We start from the raw sequence: 17506 nt of genomic DNA on the forward strand, positions 1-17506 counted from the left end.
GAATGGAAAATATCAATTATATATATTTTTATTGCAAATAATTATTGAAGTTTTTAGAGAAAATAAAATACTAATATTTTTTAACGAATATAACTCAAGCATTTTGTCTTTCAATTGAAAACTATACCCAATGATTTTGTGAAAAGCTTGATTGAGTTATGACATGTTCTTTTTCAATCTTTTATTCAATTACTTTTCATTTAGAATTTAGTAAGGTTGATTAAATGGTCATGACTTTTAATACTTTAAGTTTGTTAGACACAATGAAGAAAAAAACATAAATTTGATCGATTTAGTAAGTCACATGATTAATGAAGAATAATAAAAGAGATATTATAATCAGTTTGCATATACATGGATCAAAACTACATTGTTGGGATGGTTCTATATATAAACGTAGGTACATGACAACCACATATTTCTTAATCCATCAAAAAAACCCGATAAACCTCTTCTCATAATCCATAAATAAAAAAAAACAATCGAAATATACATAAGGTAGGTGTTGGAGGAAGTTATGAAGCTTTTATTTTATATATATATATATATATATATAGAGAGAGAGAGAGAGAGCTAGGTTCAAATATTGATTAACATCTATTGTGCGGACATATGGACAATGCTATTCTGTGATAATGACAAAGTAAATTCATTGTTTGATAATATGAATACGTTTAATCTTACATAACTATTGTCATTATCACACATAGGGATGTTATTCGGGTCGGAACCGAACCGAACTGACCTGAACCCGAATAAACCGAAAAGCGAATAAGGGTAATTGTATGAATTGAAAACCGAACCAAATAAGCAATACAGGTTCAGTTCGGTTCGGGTATTATTCGGTTCGGTTCGGTTCGGTTCTGACCCGAATAACCCAAATAACATGTAGAAGATGATTAAGGAGCCAAATAACCTGAATAAACCGAATAACATTTACAAATAACATTTACAATGTGATTATAAATATTGTATGTTGTATGACTTGAATGGAGTTTGATCATAGTAGAAATTAGAAAACAACGATGATGAGACGATTATTTTTTCCAGACGCAAGGGGCGACTTTTTTTTCTTATCATGAATGGACTTTGAAGTTTGAACTTTGAACCGGTGATGATCGATCAATGAGTCCAGGTTATCGTAAGTCGCAAGGGCAGGAGCCGCAACTGTCGATCAAAGAGTAATGTCGCAAGGATGAGAAAAACCTCAATCGATCAAAGAGTAATGTCGTCGAATCGTCGATTTGGTGTAATATGAATGATCGAATTCGATTGCCTTGATTTTTTTGGTGTATTATGTGAGTTTTGTTGGGTAACGATCGATAGAAAAGAATATCGAATAAGCAATCTTGTTAGGAAAAAAATGTGACTTTTCATATTCGGTTCGGTCCTTTTGGACCGAATAAGCCCTTATTCGGGTAACCCGAACCGAATAACCTGAAAACCGAAAAAGCCATATATAGATACCCGAAAACCGAATCGAATTGCTTATTCGGGTCTAATTTGGTTCGGTCCGGTTTGGTTTTCAGTTCGGTTCGGGTTTTCGGACCAAATTCTCATCCCTAATCATACATTCTCACTAATTAAACCGTCTATAAAATTATTATAAACTTTTTATTATTATTCTCATTCTGTCAGAATGTTGTCAGGATGTTTGTTGAGTTGTATTATGTAAGAATGAAAATGATTGAAAAACGATGTGTGAGAACAAAAATGAATAATAATTATTGAAAATTTATTGAAATGATGATATTTATGTGATGTTGAATGTATTCGCATTAATAAACAACTTATTTTCGTAGTGATTCTCATAGAATAATATTGTCCACACGTCCGTACAATAATTGTCCATCCACAGTATAACCTAGCCCTATATATATATATATATATATATATATATATATATATATATATATATATATATATATATATATATATATATATATATATATATATATATATATATATATATATATATATATATATATATATATAACCCTATCTTAAATATGTGGATGCTTATTCAACAATCGTATTTTTGTCCATTGTCTTATATACAAGACAAAAAACTAAGTGTCTATTTGGTTTCTTGGAATTCATTCGAAATTCATCTTATTTAATAAATAAAAACGGTGTTGCTTTGTTTATGTAAATAAATTTAGTATTTTTGGAAAATGTAAATTAAAATGTATTTTTTAATTAATATATAAAATCATGTTTTAACTAATGGATAATGTCGGGAAATAACAATCAATACTATTCAATTTGCTCTTTAGATCAACTACTTTTATTGGTAGGTCTAATTTTTTTTTTTTATTCTTATTATAGTATTGGAATGAATTTTCGATCATGTAATTTTTTCGTATTGGATAACATAGTGGATGCCGTATTAACGACAAGCAAACAAAAGTAAACAAATCTATCCTACTGAAAGTCATATTAGACATTTGAGATAACCATCGTCCAGTATTTAACCAAAACGGATTCAGAAATGAAGACCATGTAGTCGATTTAGCAGGAAATAGAGAACTAAAAACTAGACTGAATACTTCAGTTTCGGTTCCAATCGGTTTTGGTTCAGTTCTACAAGTAAATGTGCTCTTTAGGGATGTGTTCAATTCTGGACTCAACAAAGAACCGATAATTGATTAAATGGGAAATAAAAAAAAATCAAGAACCAGACCGAATACCTTGATTCTAGTTCTATTTTTTCTCGGCCCAATCCAATTCCCGTGAGTCAAATGATTTCCTCTAGCGGACATCACACATTTAATACCAATTTATTCGGTTTAAATAAACTCAAGTAATAAATTTTTTTATTCTTATATTGAATACAATTAAAAAAATAAATAACCCAAAATATAAATAAAATACTATGTTAATTCTAACGTTTCAAAAAATAATAAATTAAGTACTAAATTGTCCTCATGTGATATTAACCTTTTAGTTTATTACGAAAAATATAAAAAACATAAACATGCATAAATAAATAAAAAATTATATATAGGTTTACCTAATTCATGACAATTTAGTTATATATTAAAAAAAAATATCTTATCCCTAAACGTTTTAGCATTCAATTCAACTTTAGAAAAGAGTTGATAATGAAACTTTCATGTCTCCATCTTTACCCAAAAAGATTGGTGTTTCGGCGTCCACACGCACCTCCAAAACATATCCGGGTTGGCGTGGCAAATGTATTACCAATCATGCTATATCTTGTGGGTCAATTTTTATATTATGACCGTTTGTGTCGGTTGCTACCAAAATAAAATTCCATTTTTTTTTTTTGGCTAATATACTTTAATTTGTTTTATGTAATATATAATAAAAAATTATGGAAGTTTTGTTTTATTGATACTTATTTGATTTTAGACAACCAAATACTTAAAGATGTAATTATGAATTTTAACTTATGAGGAGAAAGTTTTAATTGTTTTCAAAATGGTTAATTAACAAAACACTAATTTAAGTTACCAATGATATTTAAGAATATTTCTTTCCAAACATCGAAGTATTAAAGATTATATTTTTATTATTAATACATGTCTATTTAATGTCCAAAAAGTATAAAAGTTCTATGTTTCCTGATTTGATGATTCATGTCGAGTTTATTAATATAAATGTTACTCACATACCAAAAAGCTGGAATAGCTCAGTTGGTTAGAGCGTGTGGCTGTTAACCACAAGGTCGGAGGTTCAAGCCCTCCTTCTAGCGTTTTATTTTTACATTTTTTGAACAATTCCTTATCTTGTTATCTTTAAATTTATAAATGGAAGTTTTATATGAATTTATTTATTTGTTTATTATTTTTTATTTTGTAAAAATAATGAATATTACTAATGTCAGGGTATATAATAATGAACTAAAAGGCTTGTATACTTTAGTTTTGTTTCTTTTTTCTCATTTTTTAGAATGCTTTATTACATGATGAACAACATGTCCTAAGAGCTCCCTCCATTTACCATCAAATTTCCACAAAATTTTCTGGTTTAAAGAAAATATTATGTTATGCTATTTTAATCGGTATACATCAGACTATTGTATGTCAAATTAATATAATGATTTAAAACAAGTGATAACCTAAAACACTATGTGGCTGTAGCAATTTTAAAACTAATTATAAATATCTAATCTTTTGATACCTAATAATTAATAAACAAAACTACAAAAAAAAACGAAGTGATTCGTACATAAGTAGTAGTAGTGATATTAGATTATTAGCAATCTATTTTTTTTTTATCTGATTAAAAGATTAATGACTTTTGTAAAAACGATTACTTAATGATTCCCGAGTAAAATCAGTTATCAATTTGTCCAAGATAATAAAATTAGTTATCTATATTTTAGAACATACTTTATTAATCAGATCATAATTTCAAAACTCCACCCCACCACCACAAAATAAGAACAATATTCTCATTATTGAATTTGTTACAAGAATTCAAGTCAAAAGTAGACTTATTATATTCTATATGCAAATTATATCGTCCATCAAAACCCAAAAATACCATAATTTTTTATATAAAGTTGTATAATATATTGATATATTGATATTCGATTTTCCTATCCACTCTTTCCCATAATTTTCATGATAATTTCCAAGAATAATCTGGAAGATTTTCAGTCTTTCTCACGAACAAGCAACTGCATACGTCAGCAAAAAAGGGAAAGAAAGAAACAATCAGAGCATATAATAAAATTGCCGCAAACAGAACCACCACAACCATAATTTATAATCTCTTCCACATAATACCCTAAACAAATATTCTTGGAATCTTCTTCTTTTGTCCAATTAATTGCCCTTTTCTGATTCTTTAATTACCCCATCTCTCGTAACAAAGTTTTTAATCAATCTTTTCCGTTGATCCAATAAATTTCCTTTTTCTGATTCTCTTTTTTCTTTCTCTGTGTGTGTGTTTCAGTGGTTGTGTGTGTGTGAGAGAGAAAATCTGCTTAGAAACTGGAATCAGTTCATCCATAAATATGTGCGTACAAGACGTAGAAAAGGTGTGCGAAGAAATAGACAATCTGGGTCTCTCAACAGATCATAATACAGCTCAATTTGCTTCTGATCAGATCACTCTTTCCAATTCGTTTCCGGTAAGGGAATACATAAAGATCATTACTTTCTTAACTTTTTTTTGTTTGAAGTTGGAAATTACCTTTGAATTTGACCAAATTACTTCGATTTCTTCAGTATTCCTTCTTGTTCTGCATATATTTGATAATTTGAGCTGCGTTTTGTCGATTTTCGATTATCGTTTTCTGGTTTTCCTGTTATTCTGTTTTTGTAACAGTTTGTACTGATATTCAAATTAGGTTGGTTGTTAATACTTTTCCTTTCACTAATTGAAGCTTGATTTGGTTTCGTTTGGGTTTGATTTGGAAGTTCGATCCTTGTTTGTTTGTGAGTTTCTATAGAAACAGTAGGTATTCGGTTTTGATTGCAATAGCTTCGAGAAAAGTACCTTTTTTGGATGAACTTTGTTAAAATTTCGGTGGTTGTTTAGGATTGGTTAGGGCTAATTTGGTAAAAAGGGAATGATTTCCTTCATATTTTAATGTTTCGAGTAAAATTTCTAAGCATATGTTTGATTCAATTTGGGATTATGGGAGTTTGATTCTTGAATTTGTTTGTTTATATTTGCTTTTGTTTTTAACTTGTCACTTTATAATGCCCTAATAAGAAAAATAAATAAATAAATAAATAGAAGTATAATTTTGTAATAGAAAGGAATGAAAGTAGGATACTATAATACACAAATAAATGAAATGTATTGCTATGTCTTTTAGAATCCTTAACAAAGACAGGAAGATTCAAGTTCAACAAAATTGCCACTTTTGGGTTTTCTGTTTGTTGTGATTATGATTTTTGATTGTGGTAGTTGCTTCTTTGTGGAGTGAAGATCACATGTTAAATTACGTAAATACCCTTTTTTCTAGATTCAACACTAGGACTCCTTGCTCCATCTGTTGCAAAATTAAGTATGGTAGGAGTTAGTGTAATCAAAATAATGTGTTGATTCTTTTTTGACTTAATGAGACATGACTTAATCCAGGCAGCTATATATAAGTGTTTATTTTTTTAACTTAATGAAGATAAATCGACTTAAGACAAAAAGTGTTTGGATTGAATAAGACAAAAAGTGCTTATTGACTTAAATAAGCAATTTTTGATAAGTTGTTTCTATCTAACTTATATAAAAGTGTTTGTTATACATGGAAACCAAATTTCCCTTTATCATTGGTTTAACCCTAAAAAGCCCTATGGATTGTAGCTTCACTTTTTTCTTTTTTCTTGACAAGTGATGCACATACCAATTTACCCTTTTACCCCTATCTTTTTTGGTCAATTTACAACTTATCATCTTATTATGTTTTCGTATCACATAAGCTTATCCAAACACTAGTTTCTAACACTATTTCAAGACTACATAAGCTGATAAGCACTTTTTTTTTTTGTAAAAACATGAACTGTTTCTAATAAACAATCACAAACACACCTTGAATTATTTTTCTCCGAAAAGCAAATAAGTTAAAAGCTAAAGGGCAACCCTGGAAATAATGTCAAAAAAATGTTGCCTTTTCTCAATACAATGTTCGAATACAGTTCTTTTTTTAATGCTTTCCTGTTTTTATCCACATTTTGATGCTATTCAGACTTTAATTTATTACAATCTTGAAACTCTATAAAACTAATAAAAGTGATGATTAATTTTATTAATATTTTAAAATTTTCATTAGATGGAGAGCATTTGTGAGGATACAGTTGTTGCAGAGGAGAAACAGAGTAATTTCACCCCAATGCTTCGGTCTGGAGAGTGGTCTGATATTGGACATAGACCCTACATGGAAGATACTCACATATGCATTCAAGACTTAGCTAAAAACTTCAATAACAAACTTCAAAATGAAGAAACCGTTTCATTTTATGGGGTAAGTTTTTTTTTTTTTATTCTAATTTTCATAAACAAGAAGTTCATATCCCTAGTGGGCCCCTATGTTTGGTGACTGGACAGTGTGGGCCAGCTCAGGGGTTGTTGAAAGAATTAACTTTTTTATAGAAAAGACGTTGAAAAATAATACTTGGTTTTTTTTGCGGGGGAAAATAGGTGTTTGATGGACATGGAGGAAAAGGTGCATCACATTTTGTACGTGATAATTTGCCAAGAATTATCGTTGATGATGCTAATTTTCCATTAGAACTTGAGAAAGTGGTCACAAGGTCATTTATGGAGACAGATGCTGCTTTTGCGAGGTCATGTGCTCTTGAATCTGCTCTTTCTTCGGGCACAACTGCACTTACTGCTATGATATTTGGGAGGTTAGTTGATTGTGTTCTTTTTTTATTTTATTTATTTTATTTTATTTTATTCTCTTTGATATTTTGTTTCTGTTTGAGTGAATTTTTTGTGCTTCTTAAGGCTTCGATGGTTATTAAGTGTGGTTTATACTTAGTTCATCCTAGAAAGTTTGACTATTTGACCAAGTGGCTAAAATATATTTTAAAAATGACGAAATAGAGGAATCTTGTTGACCTAGGTTGATATCTTGAGTTCTGTGTAACGATGACAACCGGTAAATAAGATGCTGCATTTTTTTAGGCCAAATACCAAAAAAGTCACAAGTTTTACACACGAAGTTGGAAAAAGCCCTAATTGTTCTTTGGTTGGTAAAAAGCTTAAGTTTTTAGAAAACCTTTCATTTTTAACCTTTTATCCGGTCATTAACCGGTCATCCCTATTTTTTTTTAACAAAATGGAAGGTTTTCTGAAAATTTATGTTTTTTACCAAAACAAAAAGTTAGGGCTTTTGCCAACAAAACGTGTAAAACTTGAGACTTTTTTGTATAAAATACCAAAAAAATCCCAAGTTTTACACACTTTGTTGGCAAAAGCTCTAACTTTTTGTTTTGGTAAAAACCATAAGTTTTCAGAAAACCTTTCATTTTTTAAAAATGAAAGGTCATCTGAAAACTTATGGTTTTTACCAACCAAAAAAAAAAGTTAGGGCTTTCGCCAACTTCGTATGTAAAACTTGGGACTTTTTTGGTATATGCCCCATTTTACCTAATGGTTAACGGGGACAACATTATTCAGATAAGCTATATATCTAGAGGGAATGACTTAACATAAAAATTAAGAGAAATAAGGATTTTCCTTTATATCCTAACCTTTTACAAATTTACCCCCGGTGTATTTTCTCCTTCGATTTCCACACACGTCTCTAATTTTCTCATATATATATATATATATATATATATATATATATATATATATATATATATATATATATATATATATATATATATATATATATATATTTTAAACATCAATATTGGTAAATGATGTATGTTGTGTTCATAAAGTTTGTTTCTTTTTTGAACCGAACTATCTAAACGAGACTAAATGACCATTTTACCCTTACTCAGGTCTCTCCTTGTGGCCAATGCGGGAGACTGTCGAGCAGTCCTCTCTCGACACGGACTAGCTTTCGAGATGTCAAAAGACCACCGACCGTGCTACGAAAAAGAACGTGTCCGGATCGAATCCCTAGGCGGCTTCGTTGAAGATGGCTACTTAAACGGTCAATTAGCCGTGACTCGAGCCATCGGTAACTGGCACATCAAAGGGCTCAAGGAAACCGGGACCCACATGGGCCCACTAATATCCGAACCCGAACTCAAACTCATAACCCTAACGAAAGAAGACGAGTTTTTGATAATTGGAAGTGATGGGATTTGGGATGTGTTTAGGAACCAAAACGCGGTGGATTTTGTCAGGCGGCGGTTGCAGGAGCATAATGATGTGAAGCGGTGTTGTAAGGAGATGGTGGAGGAGGCGATGAAGAGAGGGGCGATGGATAATTTGACGGTGGTGGTTGTGTGTTTTCAGGTGGAACCGCCGCCACATGTGGTGGTGCAGAGGGGGAGAGTCAGGCGGAGTATTTCGGCTGAAGGGTTGTTGAATCTTAAGTTTCATCTTGAAGGATGATGAAGAGATTGATTTTTTGTTGTAACGTTTTTGAAACGATTTGGAGATGATGATGTTGATGATGATGATGAAAAGTTTGAGTAATTGTTGTAAATACATTCATGTGACGGAGGGAAATAAATTATTAGAGGATACTTGTTGTGTCTTTAGAGGAGGGGAAACGATATGTACGTAAATACATAAAATGTTGATTTGACATTTGTAAATTTATCTGTGGTTTCGTAGTCTTTATAAGTTTTATGTGCTTGTATAGGGTTATTTTGTAAATATTGTTTTGAATGTTTTCTTTTAACTTTGCTAAAAAAAATCCTAAAACATCACGCAGTAAAAAGTTTATAATTATCAATAGTTCTGTAGGACGTTCAAAAAATACATTTTTCATTTTAGCATAAAAAAAACATCGTATTTGAAGAGAGGTGTAGGTGTCACCGACTTGATCATTTATCAATTCAAGCCGGAAATCATCGTGGACAAGATCGAACAATAAATAATGCATGTTTAATTTGAGGGAGCTTTGCGTTGTCGAAGAAGTTCGGCTTTATAATCAAATTCTAATTTTTCATCAATCAATGGATGCCACGGCAGACAGTGACCAAGGTAAATGTGTACAACAAACAATTTCAATAGTATTTTTTGAATTAAACTAGAAGATAATTGCTAATTGGTGTACAAAATTAAAAAATTATTTGTAAGTCGTGTAAAAAAAAGTTCGCTGGTAAATTGTATATAAAAACAAAACCTAGTTAAAGTCCATTAGCCTCCTAAATCATTATCCTTGTTTTCTTCTCTTCCGATGCCTTCCTTTTTCTCCTTCTTCGTCACTAATTCCTCAAATATCACTTATGTGTCATTCACCTTCGTATCTTTCTCTACTCCCATATTTTTAATAACCAGCCTATCAGGAAATAAAAATACAACATAACTTCAATCTAAAATCAAAATAAATTAATAAAAAAGTTAGCTACACCACTTTCAGAAAAAATGGTTATCAAAGAAAATTAATAAGGTAGCTTATAAGCTTTGCCTAGGGCTGCTATGAATGTTTGAAATGTTACATAAAGGGGTGTCTATCAATCACTCTAATCATAGATGAGGGAAGACTGGGCAACAATCAGATTAAAGGATGAGGAATTATAAAGAGAAAATAAGCCGAGGGCACAAAAAATTTGCTACTATTATATATCATATAACTTGTCTGGTTGGTTGCTACTAGTATATATCACATAGCTTGTCTGGTTGGTTGGTACAAAGAAATTAGTGAAATAATTATTTTAGTTTACTAAAGAATTCTATAGAAATAACTTTTTTTTTATAATGTGATAATAACTTTTGACTAATAATAAATAGCTAATACCATGGTTCGGTTAATAGCATGTTGGTTGGGTTTTCGTCGTGCAGATTTTACAGCCCTATTCATTTATATAATGAATATATAGGTTAGTGTAGGTTAAGGGATTTAAGTAGCAAATTGATTTGAATTTATAAACAAATATTGGTATTTCATGCCAAAAAAGAATGATTAAAAGTACATACGTAGAGTCAATCGGAATACGGGTCGTCTCTGTAAGCATACGGCTCCATATATGATGTTTTAGAGTCGTTCTGATGAGATTTTCTCCATCCATGTAAGTCTATGACAATGTGATATAAATATCAATCAGTATTTGCAGCTTAAACTTGACGAAAAGCATCAGCTCAATGTGGGACTTACCTTTACGTGGAAGGGTATCACCAACTAACATATTTAACCAATCAGGGGTGGTTGACTTGAAGTAATCACGACGACAAAGATAATAGACTCCTGTAGTGAGCTCAAATTCAGATAGATCTCCTCCAATAACTTCTTCCTCTTTCTTGTAATTTTTGTAGTATTTGGGCTCTTCTTCACAATCATCTATGAACACAAGGCTAGCACCACAGCTGCTTACCATCCATCCATCCCCCACAATGATGGACACATTGATTTCATCACCAGCATCTAAAACGTTCCCAATGGGCCAATAGCTTAACCACACAGCATCTTTTCCATCTTGCGGATCGGCATAGATCACAGGGTTATAGATCCAAGTAAGGCCCTTTGTTGTATTGCTGACTTTGGCGAACAAAGCCCGTGTGTATTTGTCCTTGTATGAGGCAGAAAAAGATATGCCTGATCGTCTGTATGAGGAGGTTATGTCTAACCCTCGGATCTTGCATTTTTCTGGACAAGAAGGCACACAAAAGGATAAGGATGCAGACGATGACATATACTCAGACGTTGGCATGCTTTGATAGTTTATGCCTGGAAGATATGTGCTCAGTATACCATATTCATACAACACCTGGTCAAACACATTGCAGAAATACCGAATTATTCATAAATAAATTAGTTTTTCGGTGGTAAAAGGATGTGTTTTTTTTGTGCTTATTCATGCATGCGGGAGAGATACCTGTATATGCCAACCATATATATCCCAACCATATCTAACGACACCATCATCTATGAGGGTCAACCCATGATGTTGATATGCTTTGATCCATTTCATATGTCCCAAATCTGCTTCATCAAGTCTTTCTAACGGCACCAATTTGAAAAAGCCTTGAATTTCACACAAGTTTTTACAATCTATATATTCAAATTTCCGCAATCTGAACCCAGCGGATTCGAATGTTATTATCTCCAGTGAAGAACACCAAGATGTACACAACTCTTCTAGCATACTTGGGAGACATAGGAGGGACTTTATATTTGGACAACTACTCACATCGAGTACACGAAGCATTTTAAGATTGGTAAGGGGCGTTAATGGATTACTGCAGCGATAGAGAAACAGAAGCTTTAACGAGTCTGGAAAAGGGGCGAACAACCATTCTGGCATTCTTCCAGCAACTTTCCAAGGCTGATTACACCCTCCAAAGTCCAATAGAGAAAGCTTCTTAAGACCTCTGATGGTTTCCAAAACATGAGTCAGACTAAGACGGAAACAATACGAGAGAATCAAAGTCTCGAGATTAGGAAGTCGGGAAAGATGGCGTATACTGAAAAGATTTAAGGACCATTTAAGATTTAGGATCTTCAGCGAATAAAGAACCTATTCCAAGAATACAAACATTGTATGTTAACACATAAACTGTTAGAAAGTTGGGAAGCTAAAAGGTCAAGTGACAAACAAGATAGCAAATTCCTACCATGGGCGGTTCAAACTTTTCCAACCATCCATAGCTCATATGTATAGCCACCAAGCTGCTCCCAAATAAGCCGGATGGTATTTCTTGTAATCGAAAATTAGTCCAGTACAACCATCTTAATTCTGAAAAATTGTTGTAGGACCCGCTGAGTTCCACATGTTTTAGCTTGAGCAATTTCAGTTTGCCCATTTTTGCATGTGTAGCTGTATAAAGGGATGATGACTGCAAATTTAGCATTAAGTTAACTAATTAGTACATACCTCATGTATGACATAAACTGCACTGAAATATGAGTACCACACTAATTCACATCTTTGGCTTACATTTGATGTCATCCTTTCATCGAGCTTTTGCATGTCGAGTGCTAGACCTTCAATTGTTTTAGAACCCTAATGAAAGATATGAAATAAGAGAAGGAAAATTAACATAGGAGGCTGTGAAAGGGAAAGGAAGTTTAAAGATACACATAATTAAGAAACATCATACCATTCCGTTTCTCAACAAACGGTAAGATTCATCATTTTGTGAGACTCTACTACGTTTTGCAGGATCTTTGTTCTCTTGAAGGACTATGTTTCTTGCCATCTCTTGAAGCAATTGATGCACCATCATTTTTTTAGTTGGTGAGATGGTAAGAAGGCATCTGTTAATGAGGGTCCTGATCCCAGCCTTTGCATGCCAGTCAGGCTCCAATATCTTTGCCACATAACCCTCATATTCACCAACAAAGAAAAAAACAATGTGCAGAAACAACTCTTTGTTGCTGGCATGTGGTAGTGAGTCAAAGCTCTTTTGTAGTATACCTTGAATTTTACAATCAAGATCTCCTTTTAATGAATTCAGTGAGTTCAATGTACTTCTCCAAACCCCAATCATGCTATTTTTTTCCCTTGGCTCTTCAGCATCAGAAAATAGAGAAGAACCCAATACTTTAAGAGCTAGTGGATTCCCACCACAATATTGTGCTAACTGTAATGCGAGATCCTTGAAACCTTCCATAGGAATTTTGGATCCAAATGCATGGCAACTTAAAAGATCTAATGATTCATGATCATTCAACAATTCGGATTTTTGCACCTCGCACCTCCAAGATATGGATCTGAACCATGCACGTATATCTAAAAGCCTAGTTGTTATTATGATCTTGCTTTGGGTACGAGAAGCCCTTGTTCCAAGTAAAGCGTCTAATTGGTCATGTTCATCAATATCATCAAGAATAATAAGCGCCCTTTTCACTTGTAAGGCTTCCTCAACCTTCCTTGTCCCCACAGATACACTAGATATACTTGCAATATTCTTTCCCCCTAGAATGTCTGTGAGAAGTTGTTTCTGTAGCCCAAGCAAACCATCATACTGTTTAGAGTGCTTTCCGATCTCTTCAAGGTAACTGCTGCTTTCAAAATTTTGCCTGTTTGAGTTATAAATTAATTGGGCTAGAGTTGTCTTGCCACTGCCTCCCATGCCACAGATTGCTAAAACATTAGCACCAGATTGCTCATTTTTCAACCAGGTATTGATACCTACAGCTCGAGTGTCCATTCCAATTAGATGAGCTGGAGTACTTACTAGTTTCATATCTAGTTTACAGTTAACTGTATCAACAATTTCCGCGATAAATTCTGTTTCAGACCTGCGAGAAAAGAACAAAGAAAATGAGCACATTAGAATACCTGCTATGTTATAAGTTTTTTGTTTTAGTTTCACTTCTCACTCCCTATTTCACATCATTGAATATATGCATATTATATTCTATATTTATAGTAAACCATTAGTAAAGAATAGAATGGCATAATGTCTATACATAAATAACTGAACACCTATTTTTCCAATCAAGTAAAATTGCAATCTTCACTATAAAGAAAGTTCAATTATCATGCCAAATGTTTCCGGAGACAAGGAGCAAAGCAAATGAAGTAAACCAACTCCTTAGACTACTATGGAAAAGGCCATAGAATACACACAGGTAAACCTCTAATCATCTGGTTCTGCTCTTGGCATAAATTTAAAGCTATAAAGGGCAAAAGAAAATTCCATAACTTATCTTTTCAAGAAGCATACCTGAATTTGATCATCTGCTTGGCACAAATTACGATTCCATGTCATATTAACACTCAGTTGAATTAATCAAAAAGAGTTTCCAAAGGATTAAACAATAAACACGAATACAGAAAGCATACCCCGAAAAAACCATGCCGGTCAAATCAGCAACCTCTGCAAGAGCTGCCTTCCATCGATTGACATTATACTCTGTCCATTTTGACCCTTCTACTCCTTCTACATTGATCGCGAAACTTTGTCTTTGGTTCCTGACATCTGAGGGATCGACATGGTAAAAAACCGGTAAAACAAAATGATTAAAGCTCCGCCTTTGCTCAAGGATCAACACAAGCTCGTCAAGGCACCATCTTGAATTCGCATACTTCTCTGACAATACAACTATAGAAGCCCTAGATTCTTTGATTGCTCTCTCGATTTCCGGCTTCAGTTCTAGACCTCTGTCGATATTATCATTATCCCTAAAAGTGCGAACTCCTGCTCGCTTTAAAGCTGCATAGAGATGATCTGTAAATGAATTACGAGTATCTTCACCTCTAAAGCTTAAAAAAACGTCATGGCAGCTGGTATGATTTAGCAGAGAAGAAGAAGATGAAGCAGACGCCATTGAAATTAGTAAGATAAGAGGTTGTCAATCAAAGGGGAATATAAAGGCATCAAAGTCAACATCTCCTGTTTCCGGAGAATTACAGTGGTGTTTCGTGAAGTTGGATTGTCGTTTTGGCACATTACCTTTTCCACGCCTTTGTTTCAACTACATTAAAAATTAATTAGTCATTGTTTAAGATTTTATTTTTCTTGAAGTTTGAACTTTACCAAAAAATTTAAGAGCATTGGCCGTAGACAACAAGGCGCAACATCACCTCACATGCCACATAAACAAGTGGTGTTATAATACCAAGTGGGGAAATGGGCAACAAGATGCAACACCAAAGAAAAAAAAAGAAATAAGAAAAAAAAAACAAAAAGTTGGTGTTCCCCCGTTTCAATTCGTCACAACGCCAACAAGATTTGCCATGACAAGATGCAACAAGTTGGGGGGCGGTGTTCCCCGTGTCATAACACCGTTGAGGGGTGCGACCTCACCCCCCGTTGCTTCTTGTTGGACCCATACCGCATAGTCTAATATTTTAAATGTTCTCGTAATAATGTATTGGGAAATTAAGTAATCTACTTTTTTTTTTGGGCTTTTAAACATATAATCGGTTTCTTTTTTTAATATTCCTTTTTGTTTTAAATTGACTGTTCCAAAATCCACTTCATATTATATGGATCTAGCCAGACTCATTCAACACGTTCCAAAATACCTATTTCGACATGTTCTCAAGGAAAAAGTATAAAACCTTTATTTCGGATTTTATACCGAAATATATTTACATTTCGGAGTAAAGAAGCAAAGAAGATATGACGTATCATTCCGATGATTTGATAGTTTTACGGGTAAGTATTTCATTCCCACAATTTTAGTTGTTTATTTATACGATTAGGTATAAAATAGTTACTCTAGAACACGAAGAATGCTTTCGGAATACGAAGTAAATCATAATCATATATTCAATTTTTAGCTAATTTAGTATTATTACCAACCCAAAACTAGTTTAAATACTCTTTTAGGCTATTATGCATCAAAATTTTTGATTTTTAAAATAAAAAATATGTTTCCATCAAACACAAGTCACCAAAAACATTGTTTCACAACCATATCAAATCCTTAATGCGAGTCTTGTTGGAAAAAAATAGATGTTGGGTTCCATTAAAACATGCTAAGGTATAAAGTTGCCAACTTTATGTCTTAGAACCACCATAATGGTCGAGATCTAAAAGTTGGGTCGAGTGGATGTAAGGATTAAGCATCAAATGGCTTAAGGTGGTAAGCAGCTCGGTACGTTGAGTGTACCAAGGGGTACACAGTGCGTACCGGCATTTGGATGAGTGCGTCGAGCGTACGCCCCTCAATAGGCTTTTGGACTTCATTTGGGCTTTGGACCTTTGGGCCGTAGTTTGGGTTTTGGCCTGTTTAGGGCAGGTGAGCCTCGTAATTCTGTTAGTGGGCCTTAAGATGTATGAGTTGGGCCTTAGAGCCTATTATTGTGTTTTGGGCCAAGCTTGGTTAGGCCCATTATAGGAAAGGTAAATGGGCCTTTATCTTAGGAGTTTGGACTTGGGGCTTAGGCCCACGATTATGGTTTATAACTTATATCCGATTAGGGTAATTTGTGTATGTTTAGTGTGGGATCTTTCGGTTCGGTAGCCGAGCAGTTAGTTATTATCAATGAATTAAGGTGAGTTTTCTCACTGTATCGATGGGTCGAAGACACTAAGGCCGACCCATTATTTTTGATATATGGTGTTAGTTATAGTTGAGATATGTATATGAAAGACTAAGATTTGGCCCCTGACAAATGTATGAAAGACCATGATCTGGCCCTAGCAACTATATGAAAGACCAGGATCTGGCCCTGGCAACTGGCCCTGGAAACTGTATGTAAGACCGGGATTTAGCCCTGGCAACTGTATGTAAGATCGGGATTTAGCCCACGACAGGAAATTGCTTGTAAGACTATCGTTTGGCCTATAGCACTATCTTATTTATGTTTGGTATGTGGTACTCTAGGGGAACTCACTAAGCTTTTGCTTACGGTTTGTAATTGTGGTTTCAGGTACTTCCGGTACTAAGGGGATGTTGGATTAGTGTCTAAGTCCATTACTGTTTTGGTATGTACTTGACCCGGTGGTGCATGGTCCTTTTGGGTTGCCTTCACCAAAGCAACTTGATTGGAGAAATATATAGAGAGGGAGGATAATATGATTTATTAATATGTTATAAGAATAATATATTAAAGGAGAAATCATATTTGTTTAATTAATATTGGTCAATAATTAATTAAGAATTAATTTTGTGATCAAATGTAATTAATTAAACTAGAGGGGCTGAATTGTAGTTATGTGATAGTTACAAAATAAGGTAAGGGTTATCTTATTATTAGGTTGGACGAATTTAAGGTGATAAAGCCTTAGAATTCGAATATGATAAGGATTCAAGGATTATCTTATGGGTTGCTTGGTGGATAAGCAACTAGATAAGCATAATGACTGAAACCCTATCTCTACACCTATAAAAGGACCCCAAGGCTCATGAATTCGGGTAAGCCTTCCCAAGAGGTCCTAGAGACGAATTCTTATACCTCTCCTCTCTCCTTATACCTTCTCTATTTGCTCTTGGTGTTTGTGAACCATTAGAGGAGTAACACTTGTGACTCTAAGCCTTCCAAAGTCAATTCAAGGT

The 17506-nt window shown here is 33.4% G+C and overlaps 2 protein-coding genes and 1 non-coding gene across 4 annotated transcripts; 2 read left to right on the top strand and 1 right to left on the bottom strand.

Annotated features, from left to right (window-relative positions):
- Positions 1–3644: 3644 nt before the first annotated feature.
- TRNAN-GUU (transfer RNA asparagine (anticodon GUU)) lies at positions 3645–3718 on the top strand. The gene has a single exon. It is a non-coding gene; the product is annotated as a tRNA-Asn (tRNA).
- An 882-nt stretch (positions 3719–4600) lies between these two features.
- On the top strand, positions 4601–9224 carry LOC145004842 (putative protein phosphatase 2C 27). Its single transcript, XM_078963848.1, has 5 exons — positions 4601–4836; positions 4927–5104; positions 6749–6940; positions 7117–7328; positions 8436–9224. The coding sequence occupies exons 2-5, from the start codon at positions 4988–4990 to the stop codon at positions 8995–8997; spliced, it is 1083 nt and encodes a 360-aa protein (XP_078819974.1). The 5' UTR covers positions 4601–4836; positions 4927–4987; the 3' UTR covers positions 8998–9224.
- Positions 9225–9603: 379 nt separating this feature from the next.
- Positions 9604–14911, bottom strand: LOC145004657 (disease resistance protein RPV1-like). 2 transcript variants are annotated; one of them, XR_013662420.1, is made up of 9 exons: positions 14343–14911; positions 12652–13795; positions 12489–12554; positions 12166–12387; positions 11427–12068; positions 10709–11318; positions 10531–10628; positions 10352–10406; positions 9604–9892 (listed from the first exon to the last, which is right to left on the bottom strand). XR_013662420.1 is itself a non-coding variant. In XM_078963620.1 (8 exons), the coding sequence occupies exons 1-7, from the start codon at positions 14825–14827 to the stop codon at positions 10537–10539; spliced, it is 3261 nt and encodes a 1086-aa protein (XP_078819746.1). In that variant the 5' UTR covers positions 14828–14911; the 3' UTR covers positions 9604–9892; positions 10531–10536. The 2 variants fall into 2 exon arrangements, 1 of the variants encoding a protein (XP_078819746.1); XM_078963620.1 differs by lacking the exon at positions 10352–10406.
- Between the last annotated feature and the right edge of the window lie 2595 nt (positions 14912–17506).

The sequence above is a fragment of the Lactuca saligna genome, chromosome 7 (genome assembly GCF_052625555.1).
Source record: "Lactuca saligna cultivar CGN05327 chromosome 7, ASM5262555v1, whole genome shotgun sequence".
NCBI lineage: Eukaryota > Viridiplantae > Streptophyta > Magnoliopsida > Asterales > Asteraceae > Lactuca > Lactuca saligna.